Consider the following 22,517-nt stretch of genomic DNA (forward strand, 5'->3'; position numbering starts at 1 on the left):
TCTTTACAATTATTACACATACCACCTACACATAGAATGTGGAAAAATGTCTAATTTGTGTCAAATATGGATATATTTTTGCACAAAGACGTCTAATGTCGCATTTCTGTTTGTTTTGTTTTCACAGCTTATGGACCCGAGGATGAATTTACATTGGACAAAATTGATGAAGAGGAACATCTGCTGGATGACGGCCTCTCTCTGGATGGTCAAGATGCAGATTATCTGTTCAATGAGGATGAGGATGGAAAAGATCATTACAGCTGCCAAAACTCTCCATTCAGCAACGGCACAAACCCAGATGCTGGGTATGCCTCCCCACTCAGCACAACCAGTGACCAACTGGTGGACCTTAAAACCTCTTCCACCTTCAGTGATGGTCAGGACAAGGTAGTGGAGAAAGTAGAGGAGAGCACAGAGTCCATCAATGGCCTCTCACTGCAGGACAGTCTGGCAAAAATGAAAGCCGTCTATGCAAACCTGATCTCAGATGCCTCCTGGTCCAGCATTGCTATGGATATGCTTAAAAGTAAGCAAGGGAATCTTGCAGCTAGCAACGGCAATGGGGGCAGTCACAAAGGGAGCAATGGATTCCTGAATAGTCCGAGCACAGGGGATGTCCATGTGAAAAGCAGATGTAGCAGTAGCAATGCCTCAGCCACTACTAATACCACCAGCAGTACCACCACAAGGACGGTGACAAGCAGCAGCAATAGTGGCACTATTGTAAGTTCTGGCAGCACAGGGGGGTTAGCATATGATTGGCACCAGGCAGCATTGGCCAAAACCCTCCAGCATACCCCATACCAACTCCTTCCTGAGCCTAGCCTTTTCAGCACCGTGCAGCTTTACAGACAAAACAATAAACTCTATGGCCCCGTGTTTACCGGGGCCAGCAAGTTCAGGTGCAAGGACTGCAGTGCAGCCTATGACACTTTGGTCGGCCTGACAGTACATATGAATGATACAGGCCATTACCGTGATGACAACAAGGATACCGAGAATGATAGAAGCAAGACGTGGTCCAAGCCACGCAAGCGGTCCCTGTTAGAGATGGAAGGCAAAGAAGATGCCCAGAAAGTTCTTAAATGCATGTACTGTGGCCACTCTTTTGAATCCTTGCAAGACCTTAGTGTCCACATGATCAAAACAAAACACTATCAGAAAGTGCCTCTAAAAGAACCAATGCCAGCCCTCACCTCAAAGCTGGTTCCCCCAACCAAAAAAAGAGCATTTCAAGACTTAATGTCCCCAAGTTCGCCAGAGTCTGTGTCATCTGGCATACTCCTGGGAGATTCCTCCAAAGACCAAAAAATGGCCAATCCCTATGTCACTCCTAACAATCGATATGGTTACCAAAATGGTGCCAGCTATACTTGGCAGTTTGAGGCACGTAAGGCACAAATTCTTAAATGCATGGAATGTGGCAGTTCACACGATACCTTGCAACAACTGACTGCCCACATGATGGTCACTGGACACTTTCTCAAAGTCACAAACTCAGCTTCTAAAAAGGGAAAGCAGTTGGTATTTGATCCCATCACTGAGGAGAAAATCCAGTCAATCCCTCTGCCACCAAGTACCACACGACTCCCTGCTCCAAATGGGAAGTCACAGACTGATTCGCCAATGCACCCCTGTAGCCCAGAGGAGAGAAATGAAGAAAGGAGAGATAGAGAGATGGTTGAAGAGAAAGTGGAACATAGGGAACCAGAGAAAAAAATCAAAGAGGAGAAAGAAGATCCCTCTGAAAAGCCTGAAAAACCAGGAAAGGCTAGATCTTACCAATATCTGACAGAAGAAGACTTGGAAGAGACGCCTAAAGGTGGCCTGGACATTCTTAAGTCTTTAGAGAACACAGTTTCAAGTGCAATCAGCAAGGCCCAAACAGGTACACCCACCTGGGGCGGATACACTAGCATTCATGCTGCCTATCAGCTCCATGGATCTTTGAAGTCTAGCTTGTCCTCCTGTGCACAGGTCCAGCCTTTGTTCAGCAGCAACAATTTGAAGGCACTGTCCTCTGAGTTAAGTACCCTGATCCATTCACCAGGGAGCCCCTCACCACCTCCATGTCACAGAAGCAACGTATTGGCCATGGAGGAATTAGTAGAAAAGGTGACAGGGAAAAGTTCAGTGAAGACTGAAAAAGAGGAAAAACCTGTAGAAAACAAGTGCAGGCCCACAAAGTCACCATTGCCAAATCCTAAGGATAAACATCCTTCACACAGTACAGAGAAAATCTCAAAGGTTAGGAAAGAGTCTGCAGCAGAGGGCCGTACAGAATCAAAAGGCGAAGAGGGAGAGCAGATAGCAGAAAGCAAATTAGAGAGACGCATTAAGAGTGAAGTAGATTCCCCAAAAAAGCTTGTTAGTAATGGCTGCAATAACCTGAGCATCATCACTGATCACTCACCTGAACAACCACTTGTGAACCCTCTCAGTGCTTTGCAGTCGATCATGAACAACCATTTGGGGAAAGCTTCGAAAGTGTCCACACCATTCACAGACCCCTTTGCTGTGCTTCATAAGATCAACAGCAACTCTCCTCAAAGCAAGTCAGCAGAACCTGCGCATCAGTACCACAACAACAACAACAACAACAACAACGACGACGACGATGATGATGACGATCAGCCCATGGACTTGACTAAATCCAAAAACCTTAATGGCAGCACAGCAAAGGGTACTTTTACGACACCAAACAACAACAATAGCAGCAGCATTAACAACAGCAAACCAACCTTCCGAGCGTTCTCTCAGTCGTCTTCTCCACCTCTGCGGGAGAATGCTCTGATGGATATTTCAGACATGGTGAAAAATCTGACTGGTCGTTTGACACCAAAGTCTACCACCCCGTCCTCCGTCTCTGAGAAATCCGACATCGACAGCTGTAGTTTTGAGGATGGCATGGAGGAGCTGTCTCCCATCCAAAGACGAAAGGGTAGACAGTCGAACTGGAATCCTCAACATCTCCTGATTCTTCAGGCCCAGTTTGCCTCCAGTCTTCGGGAGACTCATGAGGGGAAGTTTATAATTACTGACTTGGGGCCCCAGGAACGGGTCCACATCTGTAAATTCACTGGTCTCTCCATGACTACTATCTCTCATTGGCTGGCCAATGTAAAATATCAATTGAAACGGACAGGAGGAACAAAGTTCCTCAAAAATATTGACTCTGGCCAGCCTTTGTTTTTGTGCAGTGACTGTGCATCCCAGTTCAGAACTCCCAACGCCTACATTCATCATTTGGAGTCCCATCTTGGGTTTACCCTGAAGGACCTTGCGAAGCTTTCCATAGACTTATTAGAGCAGCAAGGGGTTGGCAGAATAGATGACAAGTCTTTCGGTTCTTCTGGACTCTTAGAAGAAGATGCCGGCTCAATTTACCAGTGCAAACTGTGTAATCGGACATTTCTAAGCAAACATGCAATCAAATTGCACCTTTGCAAAACACACGGAAAGTCACCGGAGGACCATCTCATCTTTGTAAAGGAGCTGGAAAAGTTTGACAAACAATAAAGTCAGATTTAGCCCGGCAGCATGACGGACTATCATTGCACTATAACTCTACGCCACAATCTGTCATAACAGATAGTGCCACAGCTGCATTGACCACTGATGGGACACAACATGGTAGCTTTAAAGATCCAGTGTAAAGAATTAGTGACGTCGAATTGTGAGACTGCAGATCATAACAAACGCAAGACTCCGCCACTCACCCGTCTTTTTCCAAAGCATGTCAGGGAGCTACGGTGGCCTTCACATACCAGAAAGGATATTCTTCTTTTGTGTCCACTTCAAAAATGCAAAACTGGTTGGATAAGATGGCGGCCTCCGTAAACCGAGGCCCTTGCCTAAAGTACATACTGTATACAAGGCTACAAAAACCAAACACTTTTTATTTTAAAGCGTTTATGCACTAATATAAACACACTTAATGGTAGTATATTCAATTTCTGCCAGTAAACCCTCCTAAATGTTACACACTGGACCTTTAATACCATTTATTAATGTAATAATTACATAAATTACATGTAACTAATTACATAAAATTTAATGAATTAAAAAGCTGAATAATAATAATGATGTTTAATTTTTTGGTAATATTAACGTACCAAATTGGTGCAGCAACCATGGCACTATGTAGTCACTGACTGATTGTTGCTTTTGTAATGCACTGCATCTTTTCTGAGCCTTTGGGGAAAAAGTACATCTGTTGTTTTAAAAAAAAAAAACAAAAAAAAAAACTGGACCATGCTCTTCTTTTGATCACTGTTTCTGAATGATTTCTAAGATGAATATATTTCAACACAACCTGCATATTATTTATGGAACAGTTTGTGCATGTTTTTATGTAATGAAGTGAGCATATTATGTCTAGTAATACTTTTTTTTTTTCCGTTTCTTTTTTTTTTTTTAACCACGATGACTAAGCTAATACCCCTGGTTATCAAACACAGCAACTGTATGAAGGTACGTGACGCGCCACACGAAAGATGGCGCTTTTTTAAAGTGATGACATCAAGTCAGGGATGTTTTTATTGAAGAAGTATGGATACAAATCACAGCACTTCACCGTTTTGAGTTTTAAAAACCCTCGATCGACGTGGCAGTTTGGGGGTTAACTATGATATCGCTTCATATTTGCCATCGAGTCACAGAATGTCTCACAAATGATCTTTGTTTCTCTTCCTGGTTGTTTCAACATGTACAGTATTTGCATTAGTAGGCTCCCGGTTTTATTATTGTGAAGCTATTGTATTGTATAAATGAAGTTTAAAACTTACTGTATGAATAATCAGCGAGTATGTATACATGTACGTCGGCATATCTTGCTCTTTACAGTTCAACATTATTTGTACTGTGTGCATTTTTCTAATGTTATTTTCTAGAACAAATATCGTGGAGTGGGAGGGGCTAAAGCTACAGAGTATTGTCGGACCGTTATGCTCTTTTTCATTGAAAAGTAGGTCCTTCGATGTGGTTTACACAAAATGAAAACACAAAAAAAACTTTACTTGCATCTGCTCTGATGCATGGTACTGTACATAACATTGAAAAAAAAATCATGCAATGATAGATTTCCAGATTTTTGTCATCGATCCCAGTTATTCAGAATGACATTCTTTTTGTTTCCTCAGTTGTAAAATAAACTCCATGTCCTGGATTAAACTGTGGTGTTGACTGATTGATTGTGAGAGAATTGGAATGTTCTGTCGTCTTTGTTTTTAACGGTTTCTTCTGAGGGTTTTACGTACTTGTTCTGCCGTCTATTTTAAGACACATGTTATGATATTCAAAGAAAATCATACGTTTACAAAGGCGAGATGTTAAATGTCGAGGCTTCACAGCAAAATAATTCAGTTCTCATGGTTTTGGACGCAGGCTGCTTCACACTGAGGTTACATTCAGGTTACACTACTTCATTTATCATAAATACTCTATGTGGTGCACTAGTGTATCTTAGATTTGTCAGAAATTTGACAAGGTTCTGACGTTACTACACCAGCTGAAGTCCAGACAGAGTCCAGAGTCTAAGTATTCAATATAAGTGTCTGCTCTGACTTCTGAGTTTTTGTACAATACTTTTGCAAGGCAGAAGATAATTAATTAATCAAGTATTTTCCTTTTAACTTAACAGGTTCTATTCAGACGTCTCATCATTTATGTTTTATGTTTTCATCATTTTTTAAAAAGGGCTACTTCGTGCACCTCTGCATTTAAGGTTTCACTTGCCTCTATTGACATATTTATGTCTGCACCAACATTAGAATATTGACAATCTTTGTGATTGACACCCCACACAAGATGATCCAGACTAATGGAATAACTACCAAGCACTACCAGAACATCAAGAGCTTCTCAAAGATAATCAAGAAGCTCTTGAAGACCCAGCTCTTCCAAGAGCATCTTCTGTCCTCGCACTTACCTTTTACCCCCTCATCTGCACTTGGATCCACTTCTGCACTCTCACCCTCTGTCAGTCCACTGTTCCTTTCTAGTGAAGTTCTTTCCAAGACTGTAGCTTATTCCTCTTTTGTTAATCGCAGCCTATACGATGCTAATGTTGCTTAAAAGTGAAAGTTATATGATGGGAGTGAGACTTAGAGTTAGTCATCTTTGCGCTTTGTAAAGTCTGTTGTTACACACCCGTCCTCCACATCTGTGTGATTCAGCGCTGAGCTTCTTGTAAACGTTTACCCTTTAAAACCTGGAGCGTATCACAGACAAGATCTTTGCGATACTGTTTTTGGACATTGAGGGACAAAGAAATATTGAGAGACTGTTATTGTAAATATGGTTTACACTGTTCAAATTTCAAATTTAACACACAAAATCTGTTCTTCATTTTAAATTGTTAAAACACTATTTTAACATGCAGTAAATTGTAAATAACTGCCAGATATTGGAAGTTATTCTGGAAAAATGGGCAAATGCACTTAGCTACAAGACATTTTCTGGTCCTTTTATGGTTAAAATAAGCAAAAGCAGACATTTTGAGGCTATCTCTTCACTCCTGACGCCTCATGTTTGTAGGTTTATTTTACGCTAAAACTTCTTCGAGCTCAGTCTAAACCAAAGTGCGTGTCCAAAATCATAGTCTGCCATTTTCCCACCAGAAAATAAGGCGGCTGCACCACAGACTCGGTTCAAACGGCTGATACTCGCTCATTTATTAACGGCTTTGTTTTGGGTGCAAGATGCAATAAGTGCCATCTCGTATTGCGTCCAAAAAACAAGCTGTGTTTACACCAGATTGCTCATATAAAGGTGGATCCAGCCTGTGCCCGTGCTCGTGCGTGAAGCGTGCCTGCAGACCATCTGTGTGTGGAACACACTGAGTTTGTGTACCATGTGCAGCAGCCTCTGAAGACAGTTGGATTCTTATCATGATAATGTGCCCTTAAAACAGCAGTGAAACGCTGCAGGTTTTTTACTAATCGGTCTCTATATCCTACAAATTAGCACCGACAGTGCACCTCATCACAAGAACATGAGTGCATAAATAGATGAATACTGTGGAGTGCATTTGCTTTTTAAACAAGAAACGGGGCAGGGAAAACTGTTTGCTATAACTGCTTTGTTATTACATTTTAAAGACATTTGCTGTAGATAACAAGGCAAAAATAATTACATAATTACATGTACATCACCCATCTTATTGTTTTTTAACCCTTTAACACCGAGCGACACGTTTGCGCAAGCCCATTTCGCATTACTATAATTACACGACGGTTTGTGCTAAAGCTGAGAAGTTGCACGTCAAAGTCAACATGTGGTTATTACGGTAATTTCACTCACGATGTTGCAGGAAGCCAGCGAATCAGCGTCTTTAGAGAGAGAGGAGAGTTGGAAAAATGCCTGTACATAGAGAGACCAAAAAACATTGAGAGGCTCAAAAAATGCTATTTTAAATATGTTTTGGACTGTTGAAATTTCAACTTTAACATGCAAAATGTATTTTAACATGCAGTAAATTGTAAATAACTGGGAATATGGGCAAAAACACTTAGTTACAGGACATTTTCTAGTCCTTTTATGGCTAAAATAAGCCCGTCAAGTGCATGTGCTGGAGAAGTTTCGTAATCCTTTAAAGGGAAAAATGCTCCTAAAGTAAAACATCGTCATGACAGAAATTTTGAATTTGACGTTATGGTTTTAAAACAGAGCTAAGCTTTCTAGTTGAGGCGGTGAGACACCTGATAAAAGAGGCCATGGCATGTCTCCACTGAAGGTGTTTAAGTCGACATGCGCCCGCCCCGCGCAGCTCTTGAACACTAGCCCGAGGCATTTCCCCCAAGAAACAATAGCGCTCCAGTGCCTCGCAGCGTGCTTCATGCAGCAGGGAAAATATAAAAGTCCTTGTGGGAGGTGGAGAGAGACGACTTTAAATACAGTAGCAGTTGCATAAAAGCACACGGCTGCATTTATGAAATGGCAGTTTAAATTTCTGACGCATTGAAACTTTTCTAATATGTAATTACACGGTGTAGTTTAAGTGATGTGTTGTTCGAATAAAGTTTTTATTGTAGACAAGAAATGTCAGCTTATATATAAGACTTTACATTTTTTTGGTACATAATATTTAATAAATCACGAGAGGGAGGCTGTAGAACAAGACTTTTGCAATCAATTAAATCTGGTGAAGCAATCTAGCCCTGAAACGTGTTTATTTTGTTTTAATTTGTGTGTTTTATACTCAAATATGCCCACACTACACTCTACAATACTGCAGTACGTGTGTATAAACGCATGTAACACATACATCGTACAGTTTGGAAACATGGAGCGCCAACATGTTTTCTTAGATTCAGGCTCGACAACACACAACAAACCGTCGTTGACTTGTCACAATAGACACAAAGGTCCTTACATATGACTCTGTCAGGCAGGCAAACGCTTTGTCTGTTCTCTCGTGACTCGCGTTTGCTTCATAGCAAACACAAAATAAATTGGCTCCATGTCATCGCCATTACCAGGCGAGCAGAGGCTCACGAGACAGCAGCACGAATCAGATGCTAAACAAAAGGGTGTTTATGACAAGCGGCGTCGTGACGCGGCCATGTTATCCATTTATAATAATCAACATGGAAAAGCCTCGAGTCGCCGTCTGAGCCGAGGAGCAAACATCTGTACGTCCATGAAGTAGCAAGTGTCAGCAACATGCACATGACGGCGCAGGCGGTGCATGTTTGAATCCCTGTGACATGCATATCACGTGTACTCATGCCGACAGCAGGGACTCGCTGAATTAACCTCGTCCTCTGTTGTCACCCCTCACTGCTTCCTGAGCAACCTTCTGTTGATCACAGCTCAAAAACAACAAAAAAACGCCTCGCTATAGAAAACACACACACACACACACACACACAGCTGTGTTGCTTCACTGTCCGTCATAAAGAAACCATGTTCTTTTCATTTTTGCTTCATTTTGGAGCTCTAAGCGAGAGCATGTGTGGAAAACAGGGGTGAGACACTGTCATGAGAGCCAATCCCATAATAATTCAACAAGAACCATACTGATATGTGCTGTTTTTTATTAGGTTTAACTATATTTAAAGAAAATAAAGGCCATATTTAGAGGTCATGTTAGTTCTTCTTCTCAAAAATGTTTATGATCCAAACAATGGAACTGTTAAAGGTGCAGTCACTGACATCCAGTGATGGAACTGACAGACAGAGGACTCACTCCACCATTCCTGGTGGTCTTCACGTAGCAGAAAACATGTCATGTTTCCTCATTTGCATTAACAGCTTCTGCTTCAAAACACTTTTGTCCTGCTGTTAAAACGTGATAAAGATTCAAGCCCCTGCCTGGAGTACAGTAAAGGCTTATTCCACTTCTGTTAAAAACTAAATGTGTTCTTATTTTAAATTGATTACAAACATAGTTATTGGTACTATAGTCAAGATCTGACAATAAATCCTTCTAAATGTTGCACACTGGACCTTTTGACCTCTGCTTGATTGAAGATCTTAAACCTCAAAATCACTTCATATATTTTAACCCTTGAACACCTAAGCCTCAAAATGGACTTTTAGACTTATTTTAACCATAAAAGGACCAGAAAATGTGCTTTTGCCCGTTTTTCCAGAATAACTTTCAATATCTTATATTTACTGCCTGTTAAAATAGTGTATTAAAAAGTTTTATTTAGAAAAAAAACACTATAGTTGTAAGACGCTGATTCTAATGAAATTACCGTAATAACCACATGTTGACTTTGACGTGCAACTTTTTTTTGCTGGAATTTTTCCGAAAGCACAAACTGCGGCGTAATTGCGTGCCGTCTGCGACACGCTCGGTGTTAAAGGGTTAAAACAACGTTTCCAGTCCATTACCTTTATTTAATTATATGTAACAACTGTTGACAAAGTCATTAGCTGCAAAAGTTGCTCCGTGGATATGTGGAATTGCAGCGTCTGTCACCTTTATGCAGATGATGTCTTCATTTCGTGGAGCGTCTTCCTGTTGACAGACTTTTTGTCTCGATTAGTAGTCTATTAGTTGCTTCCCTCAGAATATAATGTCACACCTATTATTGATATAAAGGAAAACTTCATCCCATATGACGTCTCTGCCTCGATGGCACCTGAAGCCGCATCCATCAGAAGTGAAACCGTGGAGTTTTCTCACGAAACAAATAAATAAACCTTTCGGTGGCAGACCCATTCATTTCTGCTGCAGCCGCTCTGACAGCAAAAACAATATAGCACCTTAATTTTTTTTCCCTTTTTTTTGCCTTTTTTTGGTGAAAACAACTTGTACGGTGACGTCTGAAGACGAGCTGAAGGTTTAAAATCACCCGAGACGTCTCATCACGGACAGAGGGCTCAATCCGATCTGCTCGTTGACACGTTTGTCCCCGCTGAGATCTGCAGGCAGTCAAAGGCGTCATGTAAAGTGTTGTGTTCTTGTCAGGGATGAGCCTTGTTTTTTGGAAGATACAGACGACATAATTCATCAGGCCGAGGGAGAGGCCTCTTGAAGAATGGAGAAGTGACAAAGTCGATTCTTTTGAGAATAATGACGGCTGCCAGCCCGCGGAATGGATGGAGTGTCTTTCAGGATCTATCAAAGCCTGCGTCTGTGGCAGCGAAGCCCACAGGTGTGATGTGCCTCACTGTCATCACTGTCTCTTCAAGACTGAGATGTTTCTATGTGAAGATTGCATCCTGAAATTTGGCCGTTTGAGCATTTGAAAGAGGTCTCATGTTCTATATTTTAGCAGGACCTGAGAAGTGGTTTGATCCTTTTCCTCTTTGGGCTACAAACAAGAGCTCTAATGTTTTTATTTAACATTCCTTTTGCAAATCAGAGTAAATTAGAAGTGTGTGTAAAGTAGGGCAGCAGAGTGTGTATGTCTGTGTGTTTAATAACAGACTGTGTGTGTGTTCCTATTGGAGTTTGGATGTGTGCTTTTTAGGACCTAAGAAAAGGTAAATAGGTTACACCAGTGCTGCTGTGGTTCCTCTCGCAAATTCCTCATTATTTTGAACTATTCCTGGTTTTGGTTGCCAGGTTTGAATGTCAAATGTCGTATTCATTTCATCTTCAGCTGTGCGAGGAGCCACTGTCATGTGGTCGGGTTTAGACCCTTGGACAGTGTGACGAGTCTCATTCACATTCTGTCCAAACCTGACATCATTTGCATGAGAATAAGCCCAAACTCTGCAAACGTGACACATCCCAGACAAGGGATCACAACTTGGCTGTCATATTAGGCCGGTAAATTCAGGTGACACGGATCCTGTGTCCTCATCTGGGCCAACCTGACAGTGGTTCATGTTCCCTGCTGTCTTTTTCTGAGGGGCTTTGTGAGGGGGGGGTTTGCTTTTAATCAGCCTGACGAACCCTGCCTGTGCACACACACACACACACACATGTGTGAGAGTGGGCATATGCTGAGGGGCAGTGGGCTGGCCGTTGTGCCATCATTAGTCCAAGCCTACACGGCGAGCTTCTGACACATGTCGAAGGAGCTTCATTCGACCTACAGAAGGCGCATCCGCATTATGCAAAGGTAGCAGTGTCTTTATGTGCAGCACTACTGTCAGAGGCTTGAAGGAAGAACTGAGGAGGGAAGTGCAGGGGCCTGGGGGGGGAGAAAGAGAACGAGGGAGGGAGGGAGGGAACAAACGCGGAGACACAGACGAGCTTCAAATCAATGAGAGAAGTGGAGGAATCTGTTTTGTGCTGGAAAGTTGCATTTTTCTGTATAAATGAAAACAAAAATAATAATATAATCAGTTCAATCAAATGTATAGATTATTTTTTTAATATCATATTAGAGTTATTGTAAGAAAATATTAATGAAGCGCAGCGGCACCTTTGACATTGCCTCAAATGTTGTGTTGCTGTTTTTTAAACGCACCTTTTCCTCGACTCCATATCGCTGAAAGGCTTTGTGTCAGTGAAGTGACATTTTTATCAAAGCCGTGGTGTTTTGTTTTGTGTGTGTGTGTGTGTGTGTTTTCCTCACCTTGTGCCCTCTGGCATTCTGATGACTCACTCCGGATTGGACTGTGTTCAAGTTAGAGGCACAGTGGGACAAGTGTCAGTAATGATCAAGTGCAGCAATTGTGCTCTGTTGGTGTCACCTGCCTGCCTCCACCACTGTGTTGTGTTTATGTGCTGTTTTGTGTCGCTCTCGTCTCTAAGAGCAGCAGAAAGTGCGTTTCCCGTGAACCCGCGGTGAAAGAAATCCTATTTAAATGCCTCCAGACAGTTTGTGCACACTCTTGTCAGTCACGTTTGATATAAACCTCTTTTATTTTAATTGTAGCTACTCTATGTAAGTACTGTACTTTGCTACATTTAAAATCATCAGTTAAAAAGATGTTGACCTGAATAAAATAAATAAATAAATAAATGTAAAAAAAAAGATTCATGCACCAGAAACTCTGTCAGTGAATGACAAGGACAGACAGGTGAACGATGAGGACAGACAGGTTAATGACGAGGACAGACAGGTTAATGACGAGGACAGGTGAATAATGAGGACAGACAGGTTAATGACGAGGACAGGTGAATGTTGAGGAAAGGTAAATGATGAGGACAGGTGAATAATGAGGACAGACAGGTAAATGATGAGGACAGGTGAATAATGAGGACAGACAGGTGAATGTTGAGGAAAGTTGAATGATGAGGACAGGTGAATAATGAGGACAGACAGGTTAATGACGAGGACAGGTGAATAACGAGGGCAGACAGGTGAATGTTGAGGAAAGGTGATTGATGAGGACAGACAGGTTAATGACGAGGACAGGTGAATAATGAGGACAGTCAGGTGAATGTTGGGGACAGGTGAATGATGAGGACAGGTGAATTGAGTTATTTAAGGCCCCTTGAGTGAGTGAGAAAATTAAAGCATTTGTGACCTTTGACCCATGTTGACTGACACATTAGGTGTTTACATATTTTATTTTGTCAGCACTTTCATTGTAAAGGTTTGCCTTTAATTAAAAAATTAACTTGAGATACTTGTTTTTACTTTATCTTGAGTACATTTTTACACCAGTACTTTACTTGAGTGAAATATTTCAGTACTCTTTCCACCTCTGCTTATAAACTAAAAAAATACAAAATAATGCACTTTTAATTGAATTTGAAGTGCTGTTGATGAGTGACTCTGCACGTACACGGTGTAATGGACCTCGTGCACTTGATGCACTCAGTGAACAACTCGAGTTATGCACTTTGCACCATTGCCAAGTAATTCACATCATAAAGAATTTATCTCCTCAGACTAAATCATGTTTGCAAATGCCACTGCACAAAATGCAAATTCCGCCTCATTCTACTGTAATGAACAGCTGAAAGGCAACAACTATATATTGCTATTTTTCTGCTGTTTTGTTTACTTTGTACAACTGAATAATTGCCTCACAAAGACCGTCGCTTATTGAAACATCACTTTTTTAGAGGAGAAGTACATGAAAGTGCTCGGCGTCGGAGAGGCCAAGCTGCAGTTTTTTGTGCGGGAGACGCTGATAAAAGTCGCTTTAATTTTGCTGTTTTAAAATTATTGGCTGACTCAAAGGTTAACTGTCGTCCCGCCTGATGCATGTGCGCGCTGCTCTTGAGCCGAATTGCCCTTTTGTCTGCGGAGAGACACCGAGGCAGAAAGTTTGAAACATGAAGCAGGGGGAGTTGTAAATGATCACGTCATCTGTGCCTCTAACAGCCGACCAAACAAGTCTTTAAGAGACGTGTTAATAGATGGACCAATAATCCACTCAGTGCTGAACATGAAGGGTGGAGACATTTATACAAGTCCAGAGATGAGATTCTGCTTTCATTGCCCACGTCAGGATAATGATTTAGTAGCGAGCTCTGCCATTCCTTTGTCACTTGGGCACTGCAATCTTTCTCTGTCAGTTGCCAGGAGGGAGGATAGAGATTCGTTTTTTCCAATAATGCTAAATGCATAGGCAACGGCGCATGGTCCAATAGCTCATGAATATGAATATACATATAAATAGACAAGTTGAGGAGGCGGATGGATGTTGGCCTGTCACTTTTGCCTTGCCTAACATCTCCACTGAGGATAAGTCGTGTCCTGGATCTGCAACACAAACCAACTTCCCACAAAGTCAAAACCCGACTTCTCCGCTCTGCTACAGCCACATACGTGCATTTTAACTGTTATATTTTCTAGCCCCAAATGAAATCACTATCATTAGCATGAGTTTAGCATCTCTTTAATTAACAGTTATCCAACAGTCATGATCACAGTCAGGAGTGAGTGACAGGGAAGTGACAGGAGGGCGGCGGAGGAGCGGCGTCTTGCTGACAAGTGCGAACTTTGTATGAAAGTGTATTAACATGATGAGTTTGTTTGACGAGCCAAACACACCCAGACAGCTGCTCCATGCACAAACCCAACAACATCTGGATACAGCTGCTCCAGCTCTGCATAGCTCAACTCAAAGTAGAGCAATAATTGGTAATAATTGGTGACTGTTAACAACACCTTAGTGCACAGTGTGATTATCATTGTCTTTCTTTATTCTGACGTTTCCCTGAAACACACTGAAGTTTAATGAGGTGCTGAGGAATTAAACAAACAGCATTTTCTTAAACAGCTCATTTGGAGGCAAATTGTTCGCTATTTTTAGCCAAACTGACCTTTGTACGTTTCCATTAGAGTTTAAACACTAACTGGTTCACATTTGAACAACATGGCTGCAGCTGGCTCTGGAAAATGACATTTCTATGTTTTAAAATGTTCTCCTTGTGTTGCAGTTTATAAGATCAGACATTCTAACATCATTTCTTCAGTATTGTTTAATCAACAACATTTTCTCAGCGTCTTTTTTGGTATTTAAGACAGTATCATCTTGTTTTATTAGTCCACAGAGCATTCACTATGTTAAAACGTATATACAGAGGCCATAAGAATGTGCAGTATAGAGTTTCTTATATCCTTATTTTCAGCATAGCCTATAGGTAATCTGATAAAATTATTTTTTTTTCCCATTTTCACCATCTATATAAACACACCTGAGCAAAAAGTACTTACATTTTTATAAAATGTGAAATACATCACAGTTCAAAGATCGCTTGAATCGTTTTTATGAACATATTAAAATAAGAAAACAGTCTATTGCACAATTATCGCTAAAAATCATAACTATGACTTACCAACACTTCAGAAGATGAAAAAAAAGATTTTTTTTAAAGCCTATATATGTTACCTATAAACACACACTCTCAGGAGGTCCATATAAAGAATTTAGTAAGGGTGGCTATTTACAGATCTGTGCCACGTTAGCACTCAGGGTTAAACCAAAAGTGACCATATTTGGAAGAGGAGGGGTGGAGCTTGACTGAGAGCTTGTACTTTTTGTAGAATAGAAGCCATCAAGCAAACAATGTCCATTCTTCAATATATGCTATACTTTATCGTTCTTTTTTAATATCAAAGGCAGTGAAAATCATTGTTTTGAAGACGACCAGAAAGCTAGCAATTAAGACCATAAACTGCTCAGGAATAATAATACTGATATTAAAAATCATAAACTGGGTAAACATTTTCTCATAGACTTGCATAAAAACGTGGTGTCAGAACACAAGTTTAACTTGACTTCTGCATTAACTTAACTGCATTAGTCCAATTTGAATACTATGGTTACATCTTATAAGAATTCTCTAAAATGTGTAACTGGCTATTTAATGATACAGCAGTGACAACAAGGCTGGAAACCCCCATAACTATAGACCCAGTGACACTATAATGACACTACAGCCTGCTGTGGTTTGGTTTGATGAAGGACTCCCAGATCCTTTTTGCCTGAGGCTCCCGTGTCTCTTAAATGGCTCCTGCCTCCAAAAACAAATGTAGCATCAGTCATTTTAGCTCTATTACACAATAACATGCAAGTGTCAAACTCTGATGATGGTGTTATAAATAAAAAGTCTATAGAGAGATGGAAGGACGCCAGGGTCATCTAACGTGTTAAAATAATGTTACTTATTTAAAGTTTTCTTCTAAGATTAAATTCAGGGATTGACATTTGTGAAGGTATTATGAATATTTATTATTATTATCATTATTATTATTATTATTATTAGTAGTAGTAGTGGTAGTTGTGAAGCAAAGCATGGACCCTCTGCACATGAGAATGCACTTTAAAACGTCTATTTGTGCAGTGTTAGTGTTTGTAAAATATGTTGCTGATGTCTGTGATAGATGGTGTTAAAGGTCTATGTGTTTATCTGTACAAATTCACAAAAACAAATCAATTCCCGTCAATCTTAAAGAAATGCAAATATTAATTCTGAATTCGACTCATAAATACGCTGAAATTCAAGCCAGAAGTTGAAAGTTACACGAATGTTTCCAGAATAAAAAACAATTTTCTTAAGAAACCTGTTAAAATCCTTTATTAATTTTAAGCAGTTCAACTTCCCTTGCCTCTAAATAAAAGAGGAACTTTTATTGTGAAATGTACTTGTTGGTGCATCACTTGAAGCGCCTGGTTTCGTGCGTTCTTCTGGGGGAAACTACACGTATTGCTCTTGTCACACCTGTCCAGCAGACGGTGCGAGGAGCAGCTCTGCTTTGTTTGTCAAGACTCCTCACCAAACTCAGCTCTCCAACTCCCGGTTTAACTCCCACACTGTCACTATCCGGGCTCGCTTCTCCACCGCCGTGGGAGTATTAACGCGTGACATCTACAATGGCCTTAACACAACACACCAAGATTGAGTTCCTCATGCTGCCTGTATGTGTTTCTTCTTACCTTCACTCTGAGTTAAGCCAACCCCACTGCCGGGGGAAAGAGATGTGACAAAACCAGGGGGAAGGGAAGTGGAAAATAAGGCAGAGCCAAAGCCGAGCTGCCACTCAGCGACAGGCGTTTTGACAATCATATGCTGTCATCACTTTCTGATCAGACCTGTCAGCAAGAAATGCGGCAACAAGACAGTGCTGCAGAAGGAACATCCGCATACCCGCCACCCCCTCTGACTGCACACACACACTCATAGATATTCAGAGTTGTGTTATTTATGTACACTCACATCACGCCGAGACATGCAAACACATCAAAAATGTCAGAAAGTGCTACGTACCAACCCCTAAGAATAAAACAGGTTTGGTTGCACAGTCTAAGCTTCAGTGAAGTGGCTGCAACTGTGTGCGAGTGCTGCAGGAACACCGTCAGAAACAAACAGACAGCGTGGAAGTGGCATCTCAGCAGAAAAGTGGTGAAGACGGAACTTCAACGCTGACGTTCATGTGTGTTCCGTTCAATTAAAGTTTGCAGTCCCTACATGGGTGCTTAAATGTCAGACATCAAAAACCAAAAGAAAATGTAAAGTTTGAACACAACACACGAGATAAAACGTTCAGAGATCGGGTGGAAATTCCACTCGATAGATCCCAATCGCTCGCTCTCCGTCCAAACAGAGAGAAATGAAATAACATCTGTCATGTCATCGGAGTCTAACTGCCAGTTAGAGGAGCCAAGCTGCTGCCATCTGCGTGTTCGCCGGGAATACAAGAGAATCTCAAAAGATTTTTTGATTTAAATGATTTTAAGACACAAAACAGTGGGAGGATGCTGTGTTCCTTCCTCTTTTAGTTTTTAGGAAATGTCAGTATTTCTGTCTGAACCGACTTTTTTAATGCGTTATTTAATTTCATCCTGCTGGTGTAAGCTATTGTAACATAATAATAATTTAAGAATAATAAATTGATAAAAACATGTATTTATTTTCCCAATATCAAGGCCAGGTCGTATTTGACACTTGTGTAATTGATGGTCTCTGTGTTGCCGTGGTATCAGTGATGTGATAAAGACAGAGAGGCTCTGGTCTGCTGCATACTTACTTGTTATGTTTATCCGTGTGCTGCTTCCGTCTCTGTGCGACTGCTCTGTTCATTAGCTGTTCATGTGTCACTGCTGATGATCCTCATCACTCCGACTGCAACTAACGCTGCACAGTTTCTCTGCAGCGCTGACTGACAGCTGTCAACTTAGCGCATTAATGAGCACTGACTCGGACACGCTGGTCATATCATTAGAAAGTGAACGAGTGTGTTTCTCTGAAAGTATGACTTCATTTCACCTTTAACACCTCAAATGTGCTTATTTTAACCATAAAAGGGCCAGAAAATGTCCTGTGAGTAAGTGATTTTCCCTTTTTCCAGAATAGCTTTCAATATCTGGCAGGTGTTTACAATGTACTGCATGTTAAAATAGTGTTTTAACACTTTCAAATGAAAGTTGTATTAAAAATAACACTGTAGTTGTACATGCACACCAGATTTTGAACAGTGTAAAACACATTTACAAGAACATTTTTGGAGTCTGTCAGTGTTTCTTCCACTTTTTCCCTTTCTGGCGACAAAGACGCTGATTCGCCGGTAATAACCACGTTGGCTTTGACGTGCAACTTCCCATCTTTCAGAAACTGTTGGACCTTTTCCGACCGGACCAAACCGTTGCGTAACTACTAAAAAAAAGCGAATTAATTCCGGCACAAATGGGTTGTTCCATCTCCTATTCCCTTTAAAAATCAGGTGCTATGATCTATCGTTGTATTGTACTTTTCTTGTCTTAATGACCACAGTCAGGAAGTACCAATGTGTCCAATAACCACCAGGGGGTGAAACCAGTGGAATTTAATAATGATAATTTATCAGGTCAGTAAACATTTTCCTGTTGTCTCCATCACTTGTTTCAGGTCTTCTTCAATAGAACATGATGTCACTTTCGTTGTCCCTGGACCACGTACGTCATTTAAATGAGTTCTACTTAATGGTGGTTTGGTGCTTAACTTAACAAAATGGCATCTGTGTTTTGCCTTTAAATCAAGGGGAAACTGGCCGTCGGCGGTCTGCTCTTTAATGGTGAATGGTGTGTGTGTTTGTATAGTTGTATCTGCGGTCACTTTTCACCGGCTCAATTATCGCCGTGCACCTGACTACTTGTTGTTTCGAAGCTGCAATTTGCAGAGCTTGAGCACCACGAGTCGTCGCAGATAAGAGCAAAACAAAAACAGATGTGACAGTTAATGCCAGGAAGCTATCATGCCTGCTCTCGCCGGTCACCGATGAAAGCAGACACGTAGCATAATGTACGCCTCAAGTTACTTACCAGACCAGGAGGAGGAGGAGGAGGAGGAGGAGGGTGAGCCCCCAGTCATGTTGTATCCCTGTCACAATGTGTGGCGCTCGCCCTCCATCGCGAGAAATTCCAGACCAACATTAACCTCGGTCTCACGTCTCTCCGTGTCTGAAGCATTTTTTAAGCCAAAGAACGAGTTTTATTTGGAAATGCTTCAGCAGAGTCGCCTTCAGCTGACACTTTGACCTACTTTCTGCCACGACTCAGCAGCTCATTACTCACACTGTCTGTGGCTGCGTTAGTCAACTATGCACATTGTGTATACAGGACGTCCTGACGTCAGAAAATAAAAACAAAAAAAGAAGAAACTATCCCAGTAAATATGACCGGGGAGCGTTCACATGAGTTCATCTCATAGAAGGATATAGAGTTTACATGTTCTCCTCTGTGTGAGTGTGGCTTTTCTCCGGGTTCTCCAGTTTCCTCCCACAGTCCAAAAATATGTAGAGGTCAGCAGGACATTTAAATGTGACCTGTAGGTGTGAGTGTGTGAGTGTGTGAGTGAGTGATGGTTGTTTGTCTTTGTATGTTTGTCCTGCAGTGGACCGACAAACTGTCAAGGGTGTAACCTGCCTTTCACCCTGTGTGAGCCGCCTGACTCCAGCCCCCCCACGACCATGAAGGATAATGTGAGTGAGTGAGTGAGTGAGTGAGTCAGTGAGTGAGTGAGTGAGTGAGCGAGAGAGAGCCAGTAATGCTGAATGGTACATATTGTGCCTTTGAGCTGATGAGCCATTCGAACCAGACGTATCCGAGGGAGCGTTTTCTTCTTCTTTGGTAGGAATGCGACGCGTATACGAGTATACCAGCGTTTGCGATATGCGACGCACACTATGGACTTAAGTTTGTTTTACTGTAGTGAGCGACACGGCGATTAGATAAATGCGGTAAAATCCTCACTTCCAGGAAAGCTCAGCATCTCTGGGAGTGGGGTGAGAATGATTGGAGGAACAGTCCGAAAGGCGGAGCCACTTTTTGATTGACAGCGTTGTAGAAATATCTACATATCAGATCCTTTTCTTCCTCAGTTCCATGTGAATTGAAGTCTAGAAACAAATTGCAGTTCTCGTGTGTTATTTGTTCAACCATATTGATTCAGTTATACATAATAAATACCTTTTTGTTTTGTTCATATATGTATAAATAACTTTTCATAATGTTTCAAAGACCAGCAACAACCACTCGCAGGTGAATTGGTGAAGTGCTTTGGATCTGGTTTGCACCAGGTGTTAAACCCAAAGATTCAACATGTCAAAGACTGTTTTCCTCGTCCTGAGAATCAGTTACTATGACACTCTTTAGATGTTGACTGATGTATTTGAAAAAGTCTCCTTCTCACCCACGAGAAGCTGCTGGAAATTCATGGTGGAAAATAGTTTTTCTTTACTTTTCACTTGAAATCAAGGTGGTGCAAGGACAGGGAATTCCTCCTGCCAAACTCCACATAATTAGAACCATCTTTTCCTGGGAGCCACGAGCCTGTCTCAGCCCAGCGCTCCACACACAAGCGGCAGTGTCCTGAATCCCATTTCTGACCCACACATCCCCCCCGTGTGTCCCACAGAGTTTTCACTGTACACCATTGTTTTGTTTTTGGAAGATAATTATGACAAGAGAGAGAGAAGGAAGCAGAAGTGGACGCTCTGATGCTGTGGCAGACGAGGACAAATACGAAAGTCCTCCTTGTCGCACCTCTGAAGCCACATTGTGCCAGACAACAATAATAATGATAACAAATAAAAACAACAAACAAGACAACACACTAACATGATCTGAATCAGTGCGGTTGCGAGAAGAAGCTCCTGTCTCCAGGCTTTTGTTTTGTTCTTGTGATTGTTTCATGTTCTTTACACAAACAACAAAACAAACAAACAGCCTCCACAACCTTGTGCATGACTGTTGGTCTTCACCTCGCGTCTTCTTTCTCTTCCTTTCTTTATTCTCGCCCTCCTCCTCCTCCTCCCACTCAGACGTCTCTCTCTGACAAAACATCAGCGTGGTACGCGTTGCCCGGCGTTTGATGATCCCGCGTTAAGTGCGCGGCAAAGGCGAGGACGCGTTGTCGGTGTCAAGGTGTTTGCAGATATTAAGTGATTGTTCCACGCAGACTAATTAAAAGGTGAATTTCAAAAGCAGGAGAGGAATATGCAAATGGTCTGTGTCTGCGCCTCGTTTTCTGAAGTGGTGATAACAATGTGGCTCTAAGCTCTTCTCTTAACTGCAATTTGCTTTATCCACCGTGACAAACAAACAGAAACGATAATCCTATTATACTTTTAATGGCACGGTTTTGTTTTCTCAAGGCAGTTGGTGAAAGATGTTGTGTGTTGTTTTGTTTTTTTGTGGCCGCTGTTTTCTTCACCGTCACTGACAGAACTTGAAATCAATTTTCAGCCACTTCTCTTTCAGTCAGCTCGGTTCTTTCGGCTAATTCCTTCCTCTTTTTGTTTTCATTGCAGCGACGTATGTACGTCCTCGTACCGGTCAAATAAAGCAAGCACAGTTTTCTTCCCCAGGGCAGAATTTACATTAAGTAGCTTTATTTTTATATATATCCTGCCATTTTTTTTGTTTTGACAACTGTTGGAAAAGTATGTGTATACGTTTTGAAAGGTTTTCCAAACATTAACTTTTGGAAAGTTCTGTTGTCTTTCTTTATTCAAGCATTTTGAGTTAATGTCTTCTTTTTTCCACAGGGTTCACTCTGTTTATTGACCTCACAATGGCAATGTGTTTGCACTTGTGCTTGACAAGAATGTCAAAATAAATACAAAGTGCTTCCTCGCGCTGTACATTCAAAACAGGAGTGTGTCATCTGCAATAACAGTCAGGTACATTTCTGACCTTGGGCAAACCATAAATGGACAACCTTTATTTTGTAACAGCTGTGTCTTTTTCTTCTTCTTTCAGCTTCTCCCTTTAGGGGGCGCCACAGCAGTTCATCTGCCTCTTTTATTTGATTTTAATTTATTTATCATTAAATTAAACGACTGTGTCTAAATGTGCATGATAGCAGCCGAATCCCTTTTGTCCTGTGTGTGTGCAAAGACACTCAAACGTGTGTGTGTTTGTGTGTTTGTGTGTTTTCTGCATCACACACGTGCAGAACCTCAGCATCACGTACAGCACTGCAGTGTTTAGGCGTCACATTCTTCTGGTCATTTCCTCTTGAAGTTTCCTGGAAAGAACTATTATAATAATAGTGTGGTAATAACCGCAGGGAAAATGTGAATATCCTTGAAAAAAAAACTCAAATAATGTGTCATTTACAAGGTGTATTTTAAGTTGACTTAAGACTTACTTGACTCATGAATTCACATCACCTTTTTGACCCTTATAGTGTTTTTTTTATTGCAGATAATCCATGATGTATA

The 22,517-nt window shown here is 41.3% G+C and overlaps 1 protein-coding gene across 2 annotated transcripts in view; it reads left to right on the forward strand.

Moving 5' to 3' along the window:
* Positions 1-5,175, forward strand: part of LOC131447369 (teashirt homolog 1-like) — a 31,020-nt gene extending 25,845 nt beyond the window's left edge. For both annotated transcript variants that reach the window (XM_058619109.1, XM_058619110.1), the window contains one exon: positions 128-5,175. In XM_058619109.1, the coding sequence (XP_058475092.1) occupies positions 128-3,522 (3,395 nt within the window). In that variant the 3' untranslated portion in view covers positions 3,523-5,175. The remainder of the gene's footprint in view (positions 1-127) is intronic.
* Positions 5,176-22,517: the final 17,342 nt, after the last annotated feature.

The sequence above is a fragment of the Solea solea genome, chromosome 20 (genome assembly GCF_958295425.1).
Source record: "Solea solea chromosome 20, fSolSol10.1, whole genome shotgun sequence".
NCBI lineage: Eukaryota > Metazoa > Chordata > Actinopteri > Pleuronectiformes > Soleidae > Solea > Solea solea.